Here is a 16,718-nt window from a genome sequence, read left to right on the forward strand (position 1 = left end):
CTTCCAGCCAGATGAAATGTACCATCATTCCCTCCAATGTCTTCTCTAGGTTCCCAAAGCACTGTGTGCCTACAATGCATTCATAATAGTTTAATTATGACTTCTGTAACTCATAGGTTTAAATGATTTGTTGCCCACTAGTATGGAGCCCATGAAGGCTATCCCTGGTACATTACTGCGTTATTTCACTCAACGAATTCCTGCTATGCAGAGTCATTTAAAGGCCTTCAGAAACACAAGGCATTCTTTTCTTTTGGAGGCTCTTCCATTGTTATAGTAAACATACTAAAATGCATTGATATCCCATATTAAATATAGTTAGGTTTGGTGTAGGTGTGACAGAAATAAATATTTAAAAAATAATTTTGTTCTGGAAATGATTTCTGGTTGACTGTGACTTATAAGCGATCATCATGCAGGGAAGGTGATGGGAGAAACGACAAGAAATCCGAGGCCCTAAGAGGACAGCAATGACGAAAGCTATACATACTGTGCCGGTGGCTTACGTGAAATACCCAGTGAGGGACAAAAGTGCGTGTCATTCAGACTCTTCCAGAACTTGCTTTAAGGTGCAGAGAAAACAAATGGTTTAGCTTGAATTATTAAAGCTAAATACGGGCTTAGCATCCTGTGAGGACGGTCATCAAACTCAGTATTGCATCGTGATTAAAATCACAGATTCCAAGACAAGACAGTCTGGTTCAAATTCCAGCTCTGCCTGTCAACTACCCATGTAACCTCGGACAAGTTACTTAACTACTCTGTGTTTTAGTTTCCTGTCTTTACATGGGATACTATTAATACCTAATCATAGAGTTGATGTGAGCTTTAAATGAACAAAAAATGCAAAGAACATGGCAAGTTCTTAGAAGAGTGCCTGGCACATGGAAAGAGCTATGTAATATTAGCTACAGCTGCCGCTTTTACTGCATGGGGTGGATGTACCCCATAGCGTCCCTGTCTTATAGTTAAAATGTGAAACTTTTATGGCTAAAAAAAAAAACCCATGATATCTGCTTCCTTACGATTCAATAGAAATAATCCTTATTAAAATGTTTAAAGAGTTTCAGGAGAGTAAACGGTTAAATTCTTAGGCAAGAGGAGAAACGAGTTCACGTGTATTACCATCCTACTAGTCCAGATGAGAGCATGTTTGGAAAGATTTCCAGATGTGGAATGTTGGCCTCGAGAGCCAACCAAGAATAAAGCAGAAAGTCTCCAGTGTTTTCGGAATTACCTCCAGTCGCATGGCACCTGATAATCTGCACAGCTGAGACGACCACGTCTGGAGCCGCCACCCAGGGGTCACCCCAGCACACCTGCACTGTTCATAACGCACATTCGTACTGTCCTCTAGAACCTGCTTTTCCTCTCTCTGCCACTGCCTGCATCTGACCCCACTGGTTCCGAACAAGCACTCCCGGCTCAGCTCACCAACACTGCCCTCTTTGCGTGTATTCTTCCCGCGCTGGACTGCACCGAGAACACGATTGCATGGATTTCCTGTTTCTAGACCTGCTGACATGTCGTGTCATTTTTCTTCATTGGTGGAGAACATTAGGTCACCAGCTGCCTCATACACTAGGGCAAATCGGTTTCCTCAAAATCTGTTCAGTGACCAGGGAAAATGTTTGACTAATTAGAATTGTAACTTAGAGAGAAATTTCTGTGAATTAAAAAATAATCTATTTGTAGCCTAAATCTCTAGCGATTCAGGTATAATGACTTTTGCTGAGGTATGACGCATGGCTTGAAATTCCTACTGCATCGCTCATGCCAAATACTGCATCGGTCAGGGAGAAAGAGGTTCTTGGAGCTCTGAGCTTCCGAGAGCAGAGATGTGAGCAGATGCCCCCCTCGTACCCATGAAAACTGAGGCAGTATTACAGCTCGGGGCTCACATCCTGAGACCACCTGAGGGCCTGATACAGGGGACTAAGGACTTCTGGAAAATGCCAGGGTGGACAGACTTCTAGTTTCAAAATGGCAGAGTGAGGCTTGTGTTTCCCCTTCTGCTTTTAAAAATTACTGTAGGAGGGGCAAGGGCAACATACGTAACCTAAACATCTGTACCCCCATAATATGCTGAAATAAAAAAAAATTACTGTAAAAGCAGCTAGGAGACTTACAAACAAATGCAACCTCCATCTTAAACGAAACAAAGAGTCACTGTCTATAAGAGAGAGCTGCCAAAGGCAGTCAAAGAGAGAAGATGGGAGAGAGGAGCCCCCTAGCTGGAGAGCACAGACCAAGCCAGTAGAGCCTGCGGTCTTAGTGAATGGCCACTCTGATGGCCAACCCCTTCTGCACAGGAACACGAGACACAGGCAGGCTGGCTGCTAGCAGGGCTTGCCTGGGCCCAGTTTGGCGGAGAAGAAAGGCATGGGTGACTCTAATATTTAACATTTAAATTATGCATCTGGAATTATAGTAGCAAAGTAATCTTTTGAAGGCCTATAGTTCATGCTCTGATGCAGTTAAGCAAATACCGATTTATCTGTTCTTTGAATATTTAATTTCTGTATATAGCCATTTAGTAAGGCTGACCCCAAATCCCTCCCTGAAGCGATTGTGTGAGACAAGTATTAATAAATGCTTTACTAATAAAGCTCTAGTTATACCGCACTAAAATGACAACCCAGCTGCTTCCTGAATTTTTGTGCAAGAACTTTTCAGGAGCAGGCACTGAGGACAGGTATCTGAGAAACGTCCCCAGCTGGCAGATGCTTACACATCTGGGCGAAGGCAGTGTGCTCTGTTGTACTGCGTTATGTACAGTCAGGGACACCTGAAAGCCACAGAGGTAAAGCCCCAGAAAGGAGTCGGCCTCCATGCACGCTCCCAGGGCTACCATGAGCAAGATAGGGACAGGTGAACCTCCCCCTGGGTGGGTACAGCTCACCTGCAGGGTATATAAACACAGGCTGGGTTTCTGCCCCACTCCCGGTCCCCCGAGCTCCCTTCTGCATGAACAACCTGCACAGCTGTCCATGGCAGCCCTGTGAGCCCCTCAACACGAATACCTACTGGTTTCCACACCCAGGCTTCCGTCCCTGCCCTAGGATTTCTGCACACGTTTTCAGTCACAAATGAGAAGACAGAATTATTTCAAACAGTCCCACAACCGAGACGGCGTTATTAAGATGCTAGTACCACGAATCAGCCCAGGAGAGTGGACGAGTGGTTTAAGAAACGCAATCGTTTCCTCCCACAGGGATGTCACGCCGGGACTCACCGTGGTAATTCCAGCCACATGACCCAGGACGGGGACCAGTCGCTAGGTGGCGTCATGTTGTGGTTGGAGTCCAGGGCTGCTGGGCTGCTGCAGTCTTGCTGGGGCTCGGGCTCCGTGACTTCCAAAGCTTTGAGTACCACCGAGGAGGACGTGCTTTTCAGTAATGCCACTGCCTCGCTCCGGCTGACCTCTGTTAGTTCAATCCCATTCACATTCAACAAAATGTCACCTGATGGCCAGAAAAGCAGAAGCCATCCTTAGTGAGAACACAGACAGGGACTTCCACTTAAAACACAAGGGGCAGGGACTGACTGGCACGTGGGGACGTGGAGAGGGTGAGGGTGTGTCACCAGCCTCTCATGTTTGATGTGAGGCTGGGTTTTCATAGAGCGAATGGTAAACAGTGGGCATTCCAAGGCTCTGATAAGTCTTGTTTGGGGAAGGGAGGGAAGGAGGAAGATAAATTAGCCTTGTTCACTATTTAATCAAAGAAAACCTACTTTTTCACTCCTTCTTTGTTTTCTGTTTTTAGCACAAAGGGGAAGCATTTGGTGAAAGCTCCAGCCCTTGCACAGAGCCTGGTCTCTAGTAGACACACAATAAATAAGGATTAAGTGAATGAATAAGCAACTACCCATGAGAGTGTCTGGCAGAAGAGTCTACAGCATTTAGGAAAAATGGGCTTGGAACTGTGCTCTTAAAAGAGGTGGAAAGAAGAGTTAACGTTTCTATTCATTACAAAGGTGAAAAGAGCTAGCATTGGTTAAGCACCTACTGCGTGCAGGACCATTTCCATACATCGTATCATATGATCCCCTAGCTCATGCTCTCTTACTAACAGGTCACTTTGGCCTCGTCACTCTCCACCCAGGTGCTTGTAGAAAAGCAAGAGAAATTAAAATACTTATCTCCTCTACCCCCAATTTTTTATTATCTTCTTCATGTTTTCCTGGTTCCCTTCACATATCATCTTTTTTATCGAGAATACCCACAGCAGGAGCAAAAAGACAAGAGGGGAAAGATGGGAAAGGCCTCTCTGACCATCAGTTGGCTGACTAAACCCCTCAACACACCGTCTGCCCATGGCTCCTTGGGCTGAGCAATTATACTTTCAAACTTCACATTTTGTCTCTTGAACGTGGACCTTTCCATGGCATAATCCCTCATCTATCTGAGCCGCCCCTTCACGTGAATTGATAGTATTACTAAAGTTACATATTCGTAGAGGGAAACTTGATATCACCTTCCTTTACTCAAAGGAGCCCGGAACACATGAGATTTAAGTACTGCAACACTTTTCACCAACGGGGAAGTACCTAGCATGGTACTTAATAAATACTCACTGAATCAAATCTATCAAATGACTTCTCCTATCCAACCCATAAAAAATGGAACAGTTCAGGAATTTGTCACTGGATCAACCCAGGGAAGAGTCACTTAGAATGAATAGAGTCAAATTATACCATTTAATAGAGACAACTTGCTCCTAACAGTAGCAGTTCCCTGTTAATTACTGGGATAGTCTGGAGGTTCTAGCTTTACTAGCAGGCAAGTTGGCCCACATCGACCCACATGAACTAAGAGGAGTGAAACCTGGTCTAACAACTATGCTCGAACCAATCATCATCAATGGGTAACAGATGTCCCTGTCAGATCCCTCTCACATCCTCTCAATAATTCTGGAAACAGTCACCTAAACACAGTGAGCTGTTAATTTCTCTTAATACTTTTCCACCCCAGTGCCTTAAGTCCTTTTGCTTTTTACCTGTTTTTATTCTTCCGTCTCTGCTTATGACTCCTCCGGGCTCGACACTGATGACATAGATAGGCAAGTCCCATTCCCTATGTGACGCTCCCCCTGCAACGGTCATGCCGAGAGATTCATTGGGGTCTTTTCGTACACTCACAACCTTCTCACGACAAGTAACTGCAGGATGGAGGGGCTGAAGGCACAGACAGAAAAACATGGCACATGTATTCACATGTGGGTTTGCATTTTCTACATGCAGAAACCGCCAAGGCTGCACAAACTATGTAAACTGAATAAATATGATGGTGGTCCTTGAAACCACAGAGAAAGACACAGGCAGAAAACCCTCCCCTTATCCACTCCCTGCCATAATAGAGTCACATTATCCCAAATTCCATAGACTAATTCACAGAGAGTTTACATTTTAAAAGGGAAATCTTTTTTTTTTTTTTCAATTTGGTCTCTGTAGAGACTGTCAATAATTGCCAATGCTGACTATATTTCAAGTTGTCATGGTGGGGTATGGGGAAAAGTTTGCAATTAGCAATAATCACGCCTTGGATAAACCTCATTGGCGATGATACTGCCACCGCGCAAAGCTACAAAAGGAAAATCTTAAGCAAAGTAAACCGAACCCAAAAGTTTTCAAGTGAGTCATTTAATCCTGATAGTAGTGAGTCAGCATTTCAAAAAAATTCTTACCATTTAGGAATATCAGGAATTTTTTTCTAAGTTTAAAAAAAGTAACCGTATTTTACGCAGTGTCTTCTTTCACACCTCCCCAGTGCTTACTACACAGGCTCGCATGAGCAAAGAGACGTTTAGTTGGGCACTGTGGGACTCGGCAGAATTACTGGAGTACCACAAATACGACCTGTGTCCCTGTGCCCTGTCTGTGTCCCCCATGGCCATTTATTCTCCCCACTAGAGAGACTCACGTTAGCAATGGAAAAACCCAAGTTTCCCTGTGAAACCTTCACTCCAGAGTTGCCCAACCTTGGCTGGGGAGGAGGAGAGTTAAACATGACAGAGATCATCTTTTCCATCTGTCTTTTCTCCCCACTCCCCTGCTTCCCGACTTTGGACACCTTGGAATGTTCCTTAATGTTTCAAAACAAAATTTATGATGAAATAACTCAAGCTGATTAAAAAATATCAAGGACATCTGTGTATTTATCACTCGAACTATAAAACATTTATATTTCATATTTGCCTTGAATTTTTTAAAATATTTTTTTCATTTCTTCTTCAGCAATGTTACCTGGATTGAATTTTTAAAATAAAACATTTTAGGGCAATAAAAAAGTATAAACAACAACAGGATGACCTACCCATGAACCTCAAAACCCAACATCGGAAATAAATGTTCCACATACAGTTAGTCCCGGTACGATTTCTCTCCAGTCATATTCCTTTCCGCTCCCATACAGGTAACCATGCTCCTAAATTTGGTGACTCTCATTTCTTGACTTGTCAATTGGCTAAAAGCTTTCTGTCCCACAAATCCTGGTTTGCCTTCTTTAGTTATTTCTTTGAATCATTTAAGCTATTTTCAAAAAGTCACACTGTTTTCTAAATCAAACAAAATTTTAGTAGGAACATAAAAACTAAACCGTCAAAGAGCCCTATGTGTCTTAGTTTTATTTTAAATACGCCACTTTTTTTTGGTGAGGGCATTTCAGAAGGCAGATACAATATAAATTAAAATGAAAATAATTATAATTTCCCACCAGGCCAGTTTGTATGTTTCCAGGAATTAAGAAACATGACTTGGGGTTGCAGCAAAAATGTGATCAGATCCTCCTGGCTCTTCCCACGATTCATGATGGGTAGGTGGATGGAGACCTCACTTTCTGTTAATTTAATGAATTAGGATATATTCTAGTTAATTCAACTAAAATTAATTAGATAAAAACTTTAATTAGTCAATTAAGCTAATCAACTACTTTTCCATTAATAAAGACGATCAGTTTAATTTAAACACGCTAATGGTATTTACCAGCAAAAAGAGGGAGTTCTTGTTCATTAAACATTTTAGCAGGATGTACTTGGTCTAGATTGCTTATTAATGGCATTTATGATTTTGTGGGGCATGGCTTGCTGGAGAATAGGGAGGGGGATGTACCTTATAGGCTCTGTAATTAACACAGTATAAAGTGGAGATGTTCTAAAATCAAAATTTTGAGTATTGCTGCTGCACACATTGCTCAAAAACTCAACTTGTAAGTTGTTCCAACCAAACGTAGCTTGATGTGGAAGGGAAAGGGCATTCCCTACTCTCTGTTGCAAGAAGAATGGGCTACCTGTAAGATTTTCTTTTATTCAATAGTTACAAGTGATATAATGAAACCAGAACCCAGGGGAAGGGACCGATAGAAGCTCATTGCCATCACAACAGGATGCCAAGCCAAAGCTACTGGGCTCTTACTTTGGGCTAAACAAGGTTTGCGTTGCTGAGACACGCATCCAAATGGAAAGGTTAAGTCACTGCTTCTAATAGAAGCCACAGACTTCGTACAAATTGGGCCGAGTCGCCTCATTTAAAGAGAGGCTGCGAACTGGTGGCCTGAAGGATAGATTCCACCCACAGATGCATTCTGCTTGATCCGCAGTGTTTAAAATTTTTTTTTTGGATTTGAATGCTGTAAGATAGGACATGTGCTCCATGGTTTGCCCCAATCCCCACCACTCCCTAATGTCACATGAGTGTTTAAATCATCTTCCTGGGCCCTTTGGCAAACACAAACATATTAAAAATAGCAGGAGAATCATTATTTTAATTTCCAGGCAGACTAGGAAATTCAAAAACCAGAAACCAAGTAAACCTCTTGTTTCATTTCCAAGAGAATGGAAAACAGTCCTTAAATAAAATATCTCTTGGGAAAAACATGACATCTATTTGGCTTAGACTAGAAATTAGGTCCCCACATGAGGTCTCCATGATCAGGTTTCAAAACCGTCCTGCACTTTCCTCTCTCCTGCTTGAATGGGAGACACGCGTCATCTCACCAAGTCCTGAAGATGGGACTTTGGGCCTTTAGTTTTACAAGTCACAGTGTTTAAGTGACAAAGTCCAGAGAGGACGCTTAGACATGTTAAAGCAAGCAGCCTTTCCAAGCAACAGTTCCCTGCAGGAGCAGCGGACGTGCCCCGGCTGGGCCTCACCTTGGGAGCGTTGCTCCTCCGCGCCGGCCCTGGGGACTGGCCGCCGTTCCTGTCCCAGCCGGCTTCCTCAAAGATGTCGGGGCTCTGCTGTCGAACCTGGCGTGACACGACGAGGTGAACGCGTCTTTCGCTGGCCTGGGTAAGACGACACAGGCGTTAGCCACTCTCCGAGTTCCCATCCACGGCGTCCAGCACCCGGGGCTTCCCGAGACAGGACTTTGGCTGTAGCTTTTTTTTTTTTTAATGGAAAAACATGGTTTCTAGTAATGTTTATACCAGTGCCCATCTTGTCATTTGGCAAAAGTATGAGAGTTATTTCCTTTATACTTAAACCAGGTAGTGAACGTTGCTCCAAGAGAAAACCTAAGGAAGGTTTAGTTCAGTCCAGTCTTTGAAAAGACATTAGATATTGCTAATTTATTTGTAAGGAATGGCTCCACTGCACACAAGGCACGTCTGAAGGTCTCCACGGATGGAATGTGGTGCACAGTGTAAAGCAGTAGCCCAGAGCGAAGGTCTAAGATCAAAGGTCATCAGTAAAGAAGAAGAAAATTATCAGCAGCAACCCTGATATCACAGGAAGAGAACCCTAAATCCGACAGTCACACACATTTGGGTATTGCAAAGGTTGAACACTTTAGAAATATAGGTGCTGTTATGATGATTTGTTAGGTTCTAATATAGCCTGACTGGCTGAGCTTGTAGTCCCAGAGACTGGGGAGGCTGAGGCAGGATGATTGCTTGTGGCCAGGAGTTGGAGACCAGCCTGGGCAACAGAGCAAGACCCCATCAAAAAAAAAAAAAAAAACCCCAAAAAACCCAAAAAACTTAATACAGCCTGATCAAAGTTCTTTGCTTTGATTCTTTCTCTTTTATGTGACCACCACGAATTTTGCTTACTAGTCCTCTGTTAAGTACTTCGATACTTAGAGCATTTGAAAGAGCCAGCTGTAGTGCTTGATTGGAAAGGTCCACTCCATACAGCAAATTTACCGATTGGTTTTCTGTCACGGATCAGTTTCACGAGTGTCTGACAGTGTGGGCCATTATTCCAGAATTGCTGACCGGTGAGATTTCAGAGCTGCAGGGCGGACAGGCAAGACCTCAGACCTGTGAGACTTACATAAACAGGGCTCCCTGATGGCCCTGGCTGAAGCAGCCAACTGACTCCATCTATCATTTTAGTGAAAGTTGATAATGGACGAGGCATGGCTAGATTTGACTACACAAGTCCCCAAGAAGGACCAGGTTTGGGGACGAGGAAGATGGAGAAGTAGTAAGGTCTGGAGGGTTCTCTCTTCATCCCAGCCCTTGCCCGTTCGCTACCACGGCAGAGATGGACACCGACCTGCCCGCCACCTTCCTTCACAGCGTGGTTAGGGGCCACAGGAAAGTCAGGCCGAGACAATGGGGTGGAGATATCTGTTTCCTGCCTGCTATGATCCAAACACGTGTGTTCCCCTAAAATTCACATGTTGAGATCCTAACCCCGAAGATGAGGGTATTTGGAGGTGGGACCTTTGGGAGATGGTTAGGTCACGAAGGCAGATCCGTCATAATGGGATCAGCGCCTTTATGAAAGAGGCCCCGGGAGCCCGTTCGCCCCTCCCCCACGTGAGCTGCGAGAGGCGCCAGCTTTGAGAAAGCAGCCCCTCCCCCGACACCCAGTCTGCCAGCATCCTGATTTTAGACTTCCCAGCCTCCAGAACTGCGGGAAACAAGCTTCTGTTGTTTATAAGCCACCCAAGTTCAGTGCATTTTGTTACGGCAGCCTGAATGGACCGAGACACCACCTCTCTGCCTCTTTCTTCCCCGAGAACATGACTCTCTTCCAGCCTCAGGAATTAGGACCTCGTTTTTAAAACCTTAAGCAAAAAGATCGTCGCACCAATGAAACGACATCCCCACGGTTGTCCAACCCTAACCAGCCCAAACCTTCATGACTTTGCACTCTTATGTTAACAAATAGCTCATCTCAGCGCTCCCTTGAAACTCAAGAGTCATCAACTGGGTGGTGGCTGTAAATTAGATGAACTTTTAAAGACAACTGCCGAAAGGGCAGGAGGAGTGTCTGTCGCAACCTCACGATGGACGGGCAGCCAGGTGAGTGGATTCACTTCACACAAACAGAGCCCAGCGAGGCAGTCGGAGTCTGCGGCCACGTCCTTCACACATGGCCTGGCCATCGCTTCTGATCTACCCAGCCACGGCTAACGTGCCGTGCCCTTGTTCGATGTCCTATCTTCAATTCCCTGGTGTTTCCCATCACACATAAAGCCTGTGTCAGGAGAGAATAAAAATAACGAGCCCAGGAAGCAATCATGAGGAAAGCTGACACAATGAACTAGGGTATTAGCCAACTAATGCAATTCCTGGAAGCATATTTTGTAATAACTATGTCTCTTTCTTTTTCTATAAACCTCCCTTATCCTAATAAGCTTATCTTTGGGAACTCTCTGAAGCAAGAACTACTAAAAGATAAGAAACGGCAAACATTCAGGTCAAAACCTCAGTTATCGAGCTCAGATTTGCTCTCTGATCTTAGGGGAAACTCCAACGTTTGGAAGGATCTCGGCGGCGTGCTTGTGTCTAGGCTTGCTATCGTATCACGTTGGTGTTGGACAAAGAGCCGCCACGTGATAGAAGCAGCTCCTAAGAATTGAGAAGACTTCAGACTTACGCATGGAACCAACTTGCCAGGCAAAATCCAAATTGCCAAGAGCAACCCGCAAGGACTATTCAATTCACATTTTTTGAGCACAAATTTCTCACTGGATTTTCAAATGCCGGCTTTCGTATTAAATTGTTGGCAGGAATAACACTTCAATAAATAACTCTGGCATCAATTTACTTGGAAATAAATTCCCTGGAAAGCTGTTCTGTGGCTCTTACCAGCCACCTTGTAAATTGCTCACAGGGACACCCTATTTGATGCACTTTCGTGGTGTTTGCAGATACGAGGCGGAGAATGGGCTAACGTGTTTGTCCTGCTGGTGCTAATCTCACAAGCAGCTGGGTTCACTGTAGACAGACAACCCCTAGCAGCAGAGAATCTTTCTATCCACTGGTGTGAACGTGGTGTGAGCATGAGGAAGGGTGCAGGGGGGAGGCCCAGAAAGACTGAACTTGCTTATTTCACACCCAGGCAATGTGCGCCAGGAAGCACGTATAGCAGACCTGTCATTTTAATGGCAAATAGTCAAAGGAAGAGCTCGCTACGAGAGAGGTAGGACAGCTTCCCTCCTGGATCTCCTGGGATGTTGCAGTTTGGGCAAAAGGACGGTGTGACAATTGTGGCGATCTCAGTTAGTGGATACGGCTTGAAGTTGCCCCTCTTCTCTCCCTTAAACATCCTGGATTTAGCACTAGGCAAATTCTGGACACACTTGTTACGACCCGCATGGCCTGACTGTGCATCATAATCTCCTTTCTCTCGCGAGAGCCCAAGCATTCAGCCCCTTCCTCCTCCCTCCACCCGCATTCTCCCTGCAGACGTTAGCTTCCTGGCAGCCTCTCAACACAAAATTCTGTCCCCATGGAGCTTTTCCCACTTCAGGGACGTAAGAGGGGGTGCCGTGAAAGACACATGGGGAATATGCTTTAGGGTCTCCACAGGTGGGACCAATCACTTCTGGCTGAGGAAATAGGGAACATCTGATATTCAGAGACAAACAGAGGGTTAAAATTGGATGGCATTTGCTATGCAAAAGCTTGTTTTCTGTTGTTTTGTTCAATGATTGCTTTTCTCTGTTCTTTTGAGGTTTGACTCACAACTGCCCATCATATTTGTATGATGGGACTAAGCAGAGATCAGTGAAGGGAACCACAGTCCAGCAGCCTCATTTATATTTACTGATTTTTAAATAACAAAAGTCCATTTCTCACAGCCGGCAGGAGGGGTCTGAGAGTGGTAAACCACAGTCTCTCCGAGGGCAAGCATCGTCCTTCCTGCTCAGCTTGTAAATGGCTCTTTTCCCTCCAACATCCAGCATCGCTGATGAAAACCGCTCATACTGTCAGGAGGCAACAGACCAGAAGCTTCCACAGAGCAGACACATGGGCACCAAAGATACCACTGCACAAGGAGAAGCATTTTGCAGAGCTGTACGTGGGAGCACAGGGGATCTATCTTTCTGCTGTCCCGGCATTGCACGGATGCATGCAGTGGCCGAGAGGGCCAACGATAGCTACACATGCAGAGCAAGAGTTGATAGAGTACCTGCACCTCAAGGTGTGAGCTTTTCACCTATTCCTTTGTGAAGGAGGACTGGGGTTAAACCAAATGCATTATAACATTTGCTTTTTCTTTTTTTAAGCATATAAGCTTAAATATCTATAGTAAGCTATATAAAATTCACGCAGGCTCATTGTGTTTCTTGTATTAGTTTTATAAAGTTTCAAGTTAAGAGCTGCCACCCTCCCCCCATGATGCCCCAGGGTATCATTCTATACAGACACTCGAGGTGGGGACCCTCCAAACTGACTGTTGGACGTCAGGACTGTGTCGTTCAGAGCAGGAAGACACAGACCCAGCTCCCTTCAGGGCACAGTCCAGGGCCACAGGGGGTCCGTGCTTGATTGGGTGGGCCCCTACTGACGGAGACAGGTGACAGGTGCAGTGAGATTGATAACTATATAAGCTGCTTATAGAGCTTCTCTCTATGTAGCGTTTCATCATTAGCATGAGGTTTTAATGATCATCTCTTTAAAAAAAAAAAAAAAAATCAAAAAAAATTCATCCTACATTTCCCCAATGGTTTCTTTTCCAAGGACCTCAGAATGAGGCAGTCTGGCTTTACCTGATTTTCAGCATGTATTTGTGGGGATGGTTATTTCTAGCTGTGTGGGGTCGGGATCAGCCCACTTTAGAATCCCCTTCCAGCAGCTCTTCGAGTACCACTCTCAGTTCATCCACCCTGTGCTCACAAAGCCCTTGGGGAATCGTGGAACACCACTTCCATACGATTAGAAAGTCGCAGCTATGCGAGAGATGTCAGACATCATCTGATCCAGCATTTTCTCTAAGCCTGTGGTTCAACTCCCTGGCAAAATCCTTGCCATGTTCAATGTCACCCAGCTCATGCTTCAATGCCCCCGATGACAGGAAGCTCCCAAGGCAGCACAGGCCATTTAGGGATAGCACTAATTAAAAAGTCTGTCCTTAGGTTGAGCTTAAATTTGCCATGCTCTTGCCAGCTCATTGGTCTAGTTATGCCCTATGGGACAACCCCGAATCAATTTTTACATGACGACCCTATTTGAAGATCTCCCCTATTGGCCTCCCATAGCTCTGCCCCTTTCCAGGTCAATCGTTTCTAGTTTCTTCAATATTTAATGTTTTCGAGTCATGTCAAAAGCCTGAGGAATCCTGGACTCACTCTAACAAACTTGGGCGTGCGTGTGTGTGCGTGCGCGCACGTGTGTACACGCACAGAATTGGACCCCAAAGATGAGTTCTGGTCTGACCAGCAAGAGTAGGGTCTTTCTGCTGACCAAAGAGCTGCCCCGAGTACCTCACTGAGGAAGTTCTCATTTTGCTACTTCACACAAGCCTAGGGGATGGCTCTACGCTCTAGGAAACCATGAACTCCACAAACGTCTATCTTCATCATTACTACTTGGAAGGTGACAAAGAAGTTCTCAGAACTGCACTATAGCATTATAGCCGTGCAGCCCACCTCAGAGACCACGTGACGGCACACGGACCCCGCCTGGCAGTACACATCTGGAGGCGTCAGACCCAAATGATGTGCTAGGAAGATACCAAAGATACCAACATGCCACACAAGGTATGGAAACAAAGTGCGTGCCTTGCTCTCCTTCCAACGAGCAAAAGAACTTCTGGGGGAAAAAATCCCTCCCATTGAGCAAAAAGCGAGGGGTTCCAGAAAGATAACCCTAAAACGAGTTAATGATATGCTATAAGTTGATATTCCCCATAAAACAAGCTTTGTAAAAGCAAATGTGGTACGTGTTAATTTATTCGCCATTGAAATTTCAGCACCTACCTATACAAAGAGCTCGTGAGTATCTGGAGAAGCGGTAGCTCCTTCACTGAGCTAAAAGCAACCACAGTCAGGCCAAGGACAAAGGAAATTAAGAAGGCTTTGAGGAAAAGTCGTGAATAAGACATTAGGATTTGATCAGGGCAGAAAAGGAGAATTAGGGCAGCAATTTGGTCTATTTTTCATGCTACTATAGTTTCATGTTCATCCTTATGTTCCCAAGCACCTATCTTTAGACACAAAAAAATTACTGATCACGATAATACAGATGGTGACTTACACAGGGTCATACAGATGTCAGCGACAAGGTCAAAGTTAAAATTTCTTGAGTCCCTAAATCTGCTGGTTGCTGAGTATAACGACTCAACTCCTTTGCCTCAAACATTTCTTTTATGGTATCTAGAAGTTGCTCTCATGATTCTGTTTCATGGTAAAAAAAAAAATATATATGTGTGTGTGTGTGTGTGTGTTTATGTATTTGAGGGATATGTGGGTTGGAGGAAAGGTAGGGAGGTTTCAAGATCCCCAAATATTTGCAGTGTATAGCTGTATATAAGATTCAGTCTAATGTCTAAAATTCTAAGTTGAAAACCTATGCGCTTTACCGAGTCACACTTTCTCAAGAATGTATGAAATTTGGAGCCCTATATAAAAATTATTTGGACTTCAAAAATTCAGCTCAAGGAGTTTTAAAAAGATCTATGCATAGTTTAGTCTATGTGCGTTAAATCTACTATTATACAACACCATGGTAAGACAATTTATTTAAGTAGGGATTAGATTCCATATTAGCTGTGCTAGTCTGTTATTAAAAAAAACACACGCACAGATCTATCGGGTCTTATTTCACTGGCACCAGGGGACTCGAATGTTTAAATCACCACGAAAGTTCTGCCTTTTTCCAGGTATGCGGCAGAACCCATGAGCTGGAATCACATATTTAGAACAAACGTAGGTAACGTGAGTAGTCCATCATTTGCTTTCTGGCTCCATCTAAAAGGCCTATCGCATTTTCAAAAAAAGTTTGAAAAGCCTGGTTGTCAGGTGTTCGTTGATGAAATAACTTCTCATTTAAATATTAATTCATGTAAGGAAAAAACAACCACACATATGTCTGTATTAATGAAAACCCCTCTTATCACTTCTACAGAGGGCTTTGAATATTTTCAGCTTCTGCATCAAGTCTAGGGGTTGCCTAGGACAAAAAAAGTCACCTGAGGGATCTCAAATTTGAAATTCATAATTACTTTCTTCACTTATTAATTGTATATATTTGAATGACTAAGTAAACGTAAACTCACTGGTCCAGAATTGCAGATAGACGGAAGCATCACAAAACAGGCATATCTCTGAGAATCAACGCTTCTCCCATTCATTCCTGGGTGGATGCGTGTGGACCCTCCATGCCCCAAGATACTGAGATCTCTTTATTCCTCCATGTCTCCAATCTTTGGTCCATGAGTTCTTTGTTCTATTATCTTAGCTATGAGATGAGACAGTTCCAAAAAGCTGTCTCTTTGATAGTTATTCCAGTCACTGTGCTCAAAATACTTGAGAAATTGACAATGGAGGAAAATAAAATTGTACTAAGTTGCCAGGTAAGTCCATTGTGCTGTATTGGAGGCTGCTATCTCCTTAGGGTTTTTCTTCTCTAACGGGCCTGACTCTTATTGTCCCATGCTGGGTCTGGCAAACGCAGGCCGCTGCTGAGTAAGCTGAGGTTAGGGCTCAACATATGTAAAACTGGTCAAATACAAAACAGTTGTGGCCTCTCTGTAATAACTCTTCCCTGAAATCATGTAGAAAAAAGCCAAATGTGGGGTTCTGTGGGAGAGAACATGACCAGAAGGACATGTTCTCTCGGCATTTCTTTGTAAGGCAAATGTGATTCATGGAGTAGACATACAGAGGCAACATGACCAAGGATTGGTCAGAAATTTGAGATTCAACCTTTGAAGGGTATTAATTCCCCCAGCCTGGTGTGTGTGACAAGTATCACATAAATAAAATTCGCTCTTCAGAAACAGCAAGATACTGCTTTGCTGAATTTTTCCTGCATTCTATTCTATGTTTTCCATTTCTTTTCCAACTAGCTTTGCTTTTTTTTTTTTTTTTTTTTTTTAAGTTTTTCCTGCTTATAAAGCACATTGGCTTTGTTTAGTAAGCAAAAGAATCTTTTAGGAAGTCCCACTATTAGGCAACATCTTATTTCATAAGTTAATTTTCTCAGGGAAGAAACATTTTTGCTTTTCTGTTATTAATCTAGAAAAGTAGAATGCCATATGTAATCAAGATTGTTCCAACTGACACGATGAGTAAGAGTTTTTCTTTTGCCCATTGCTAAGTGTAGTTGGCAGAGATTCTCTCCAGAATGTGAGTTGCACCGATTGACCTGCAGGGGGAGTTACCAAGTGTACACAAAAAAATGCTGATCACCTAAAAGTCTAGTTTTTAAAATGGAAAAAAAAAGGCCAGGCGCTGTGGCTCACGCCTGTAATCCTAGCACTCTGGGAGGCCGAGGCGGGCGGATTGTTTGAGCTCAGGAGTTCGAGACCAGCCTGAG

The 16,718-nt window shown here is 44.0% G+C and overlaps 1 protein-coding gene across 2 annotated transcripts in view; it reads right to left on the bottom strand.

Moving 5' to 3' along the window:
* Positions 1-16,718, bottom strand: part of LNX1 (ligand of numb-protein X 1, E3 ubiquitin protein ligase) — a 108,539-nt gene that overhangs the window by 8,528 nt on the left and 83,293 nt on the right. For both annotated transcript variants that reach the window (XM_012641117.1, XM_012641118.1), the window contains 3 exons: positions 8,151-8,285; positions 5,001-5,178; positions 3,236-3,464 (listed from right to left, as the gene is read on the bottom strand). In XM_012641117.1, coding sequence (XP_012496571.1) covers positions 3,236-3,464; positions 5,001-5,178; positions 8,151-8,285 — 542 coding nt within the window. The remainder of the gene's footprint in view (positions 1-3,235; positions 3,465-5,000; positions 5,179-8,150; positions 8,286-16,718) is intronic.

Source organism: Propithecus coquereli, unplaced genomic scaffold, assembly GCF_000956105.1.
Source record: "Propithecus coquereli isolate 6110/MARCELLA unplaced genomic scaffold, Pcoq_1.0 Scaffold162, whole genome shotgun sequence".
NCBI lineage: Eukaryota > Metazoa > Chordata > Mammalia > Primates > Indriidae > Propithecus > Propithecus coquereli.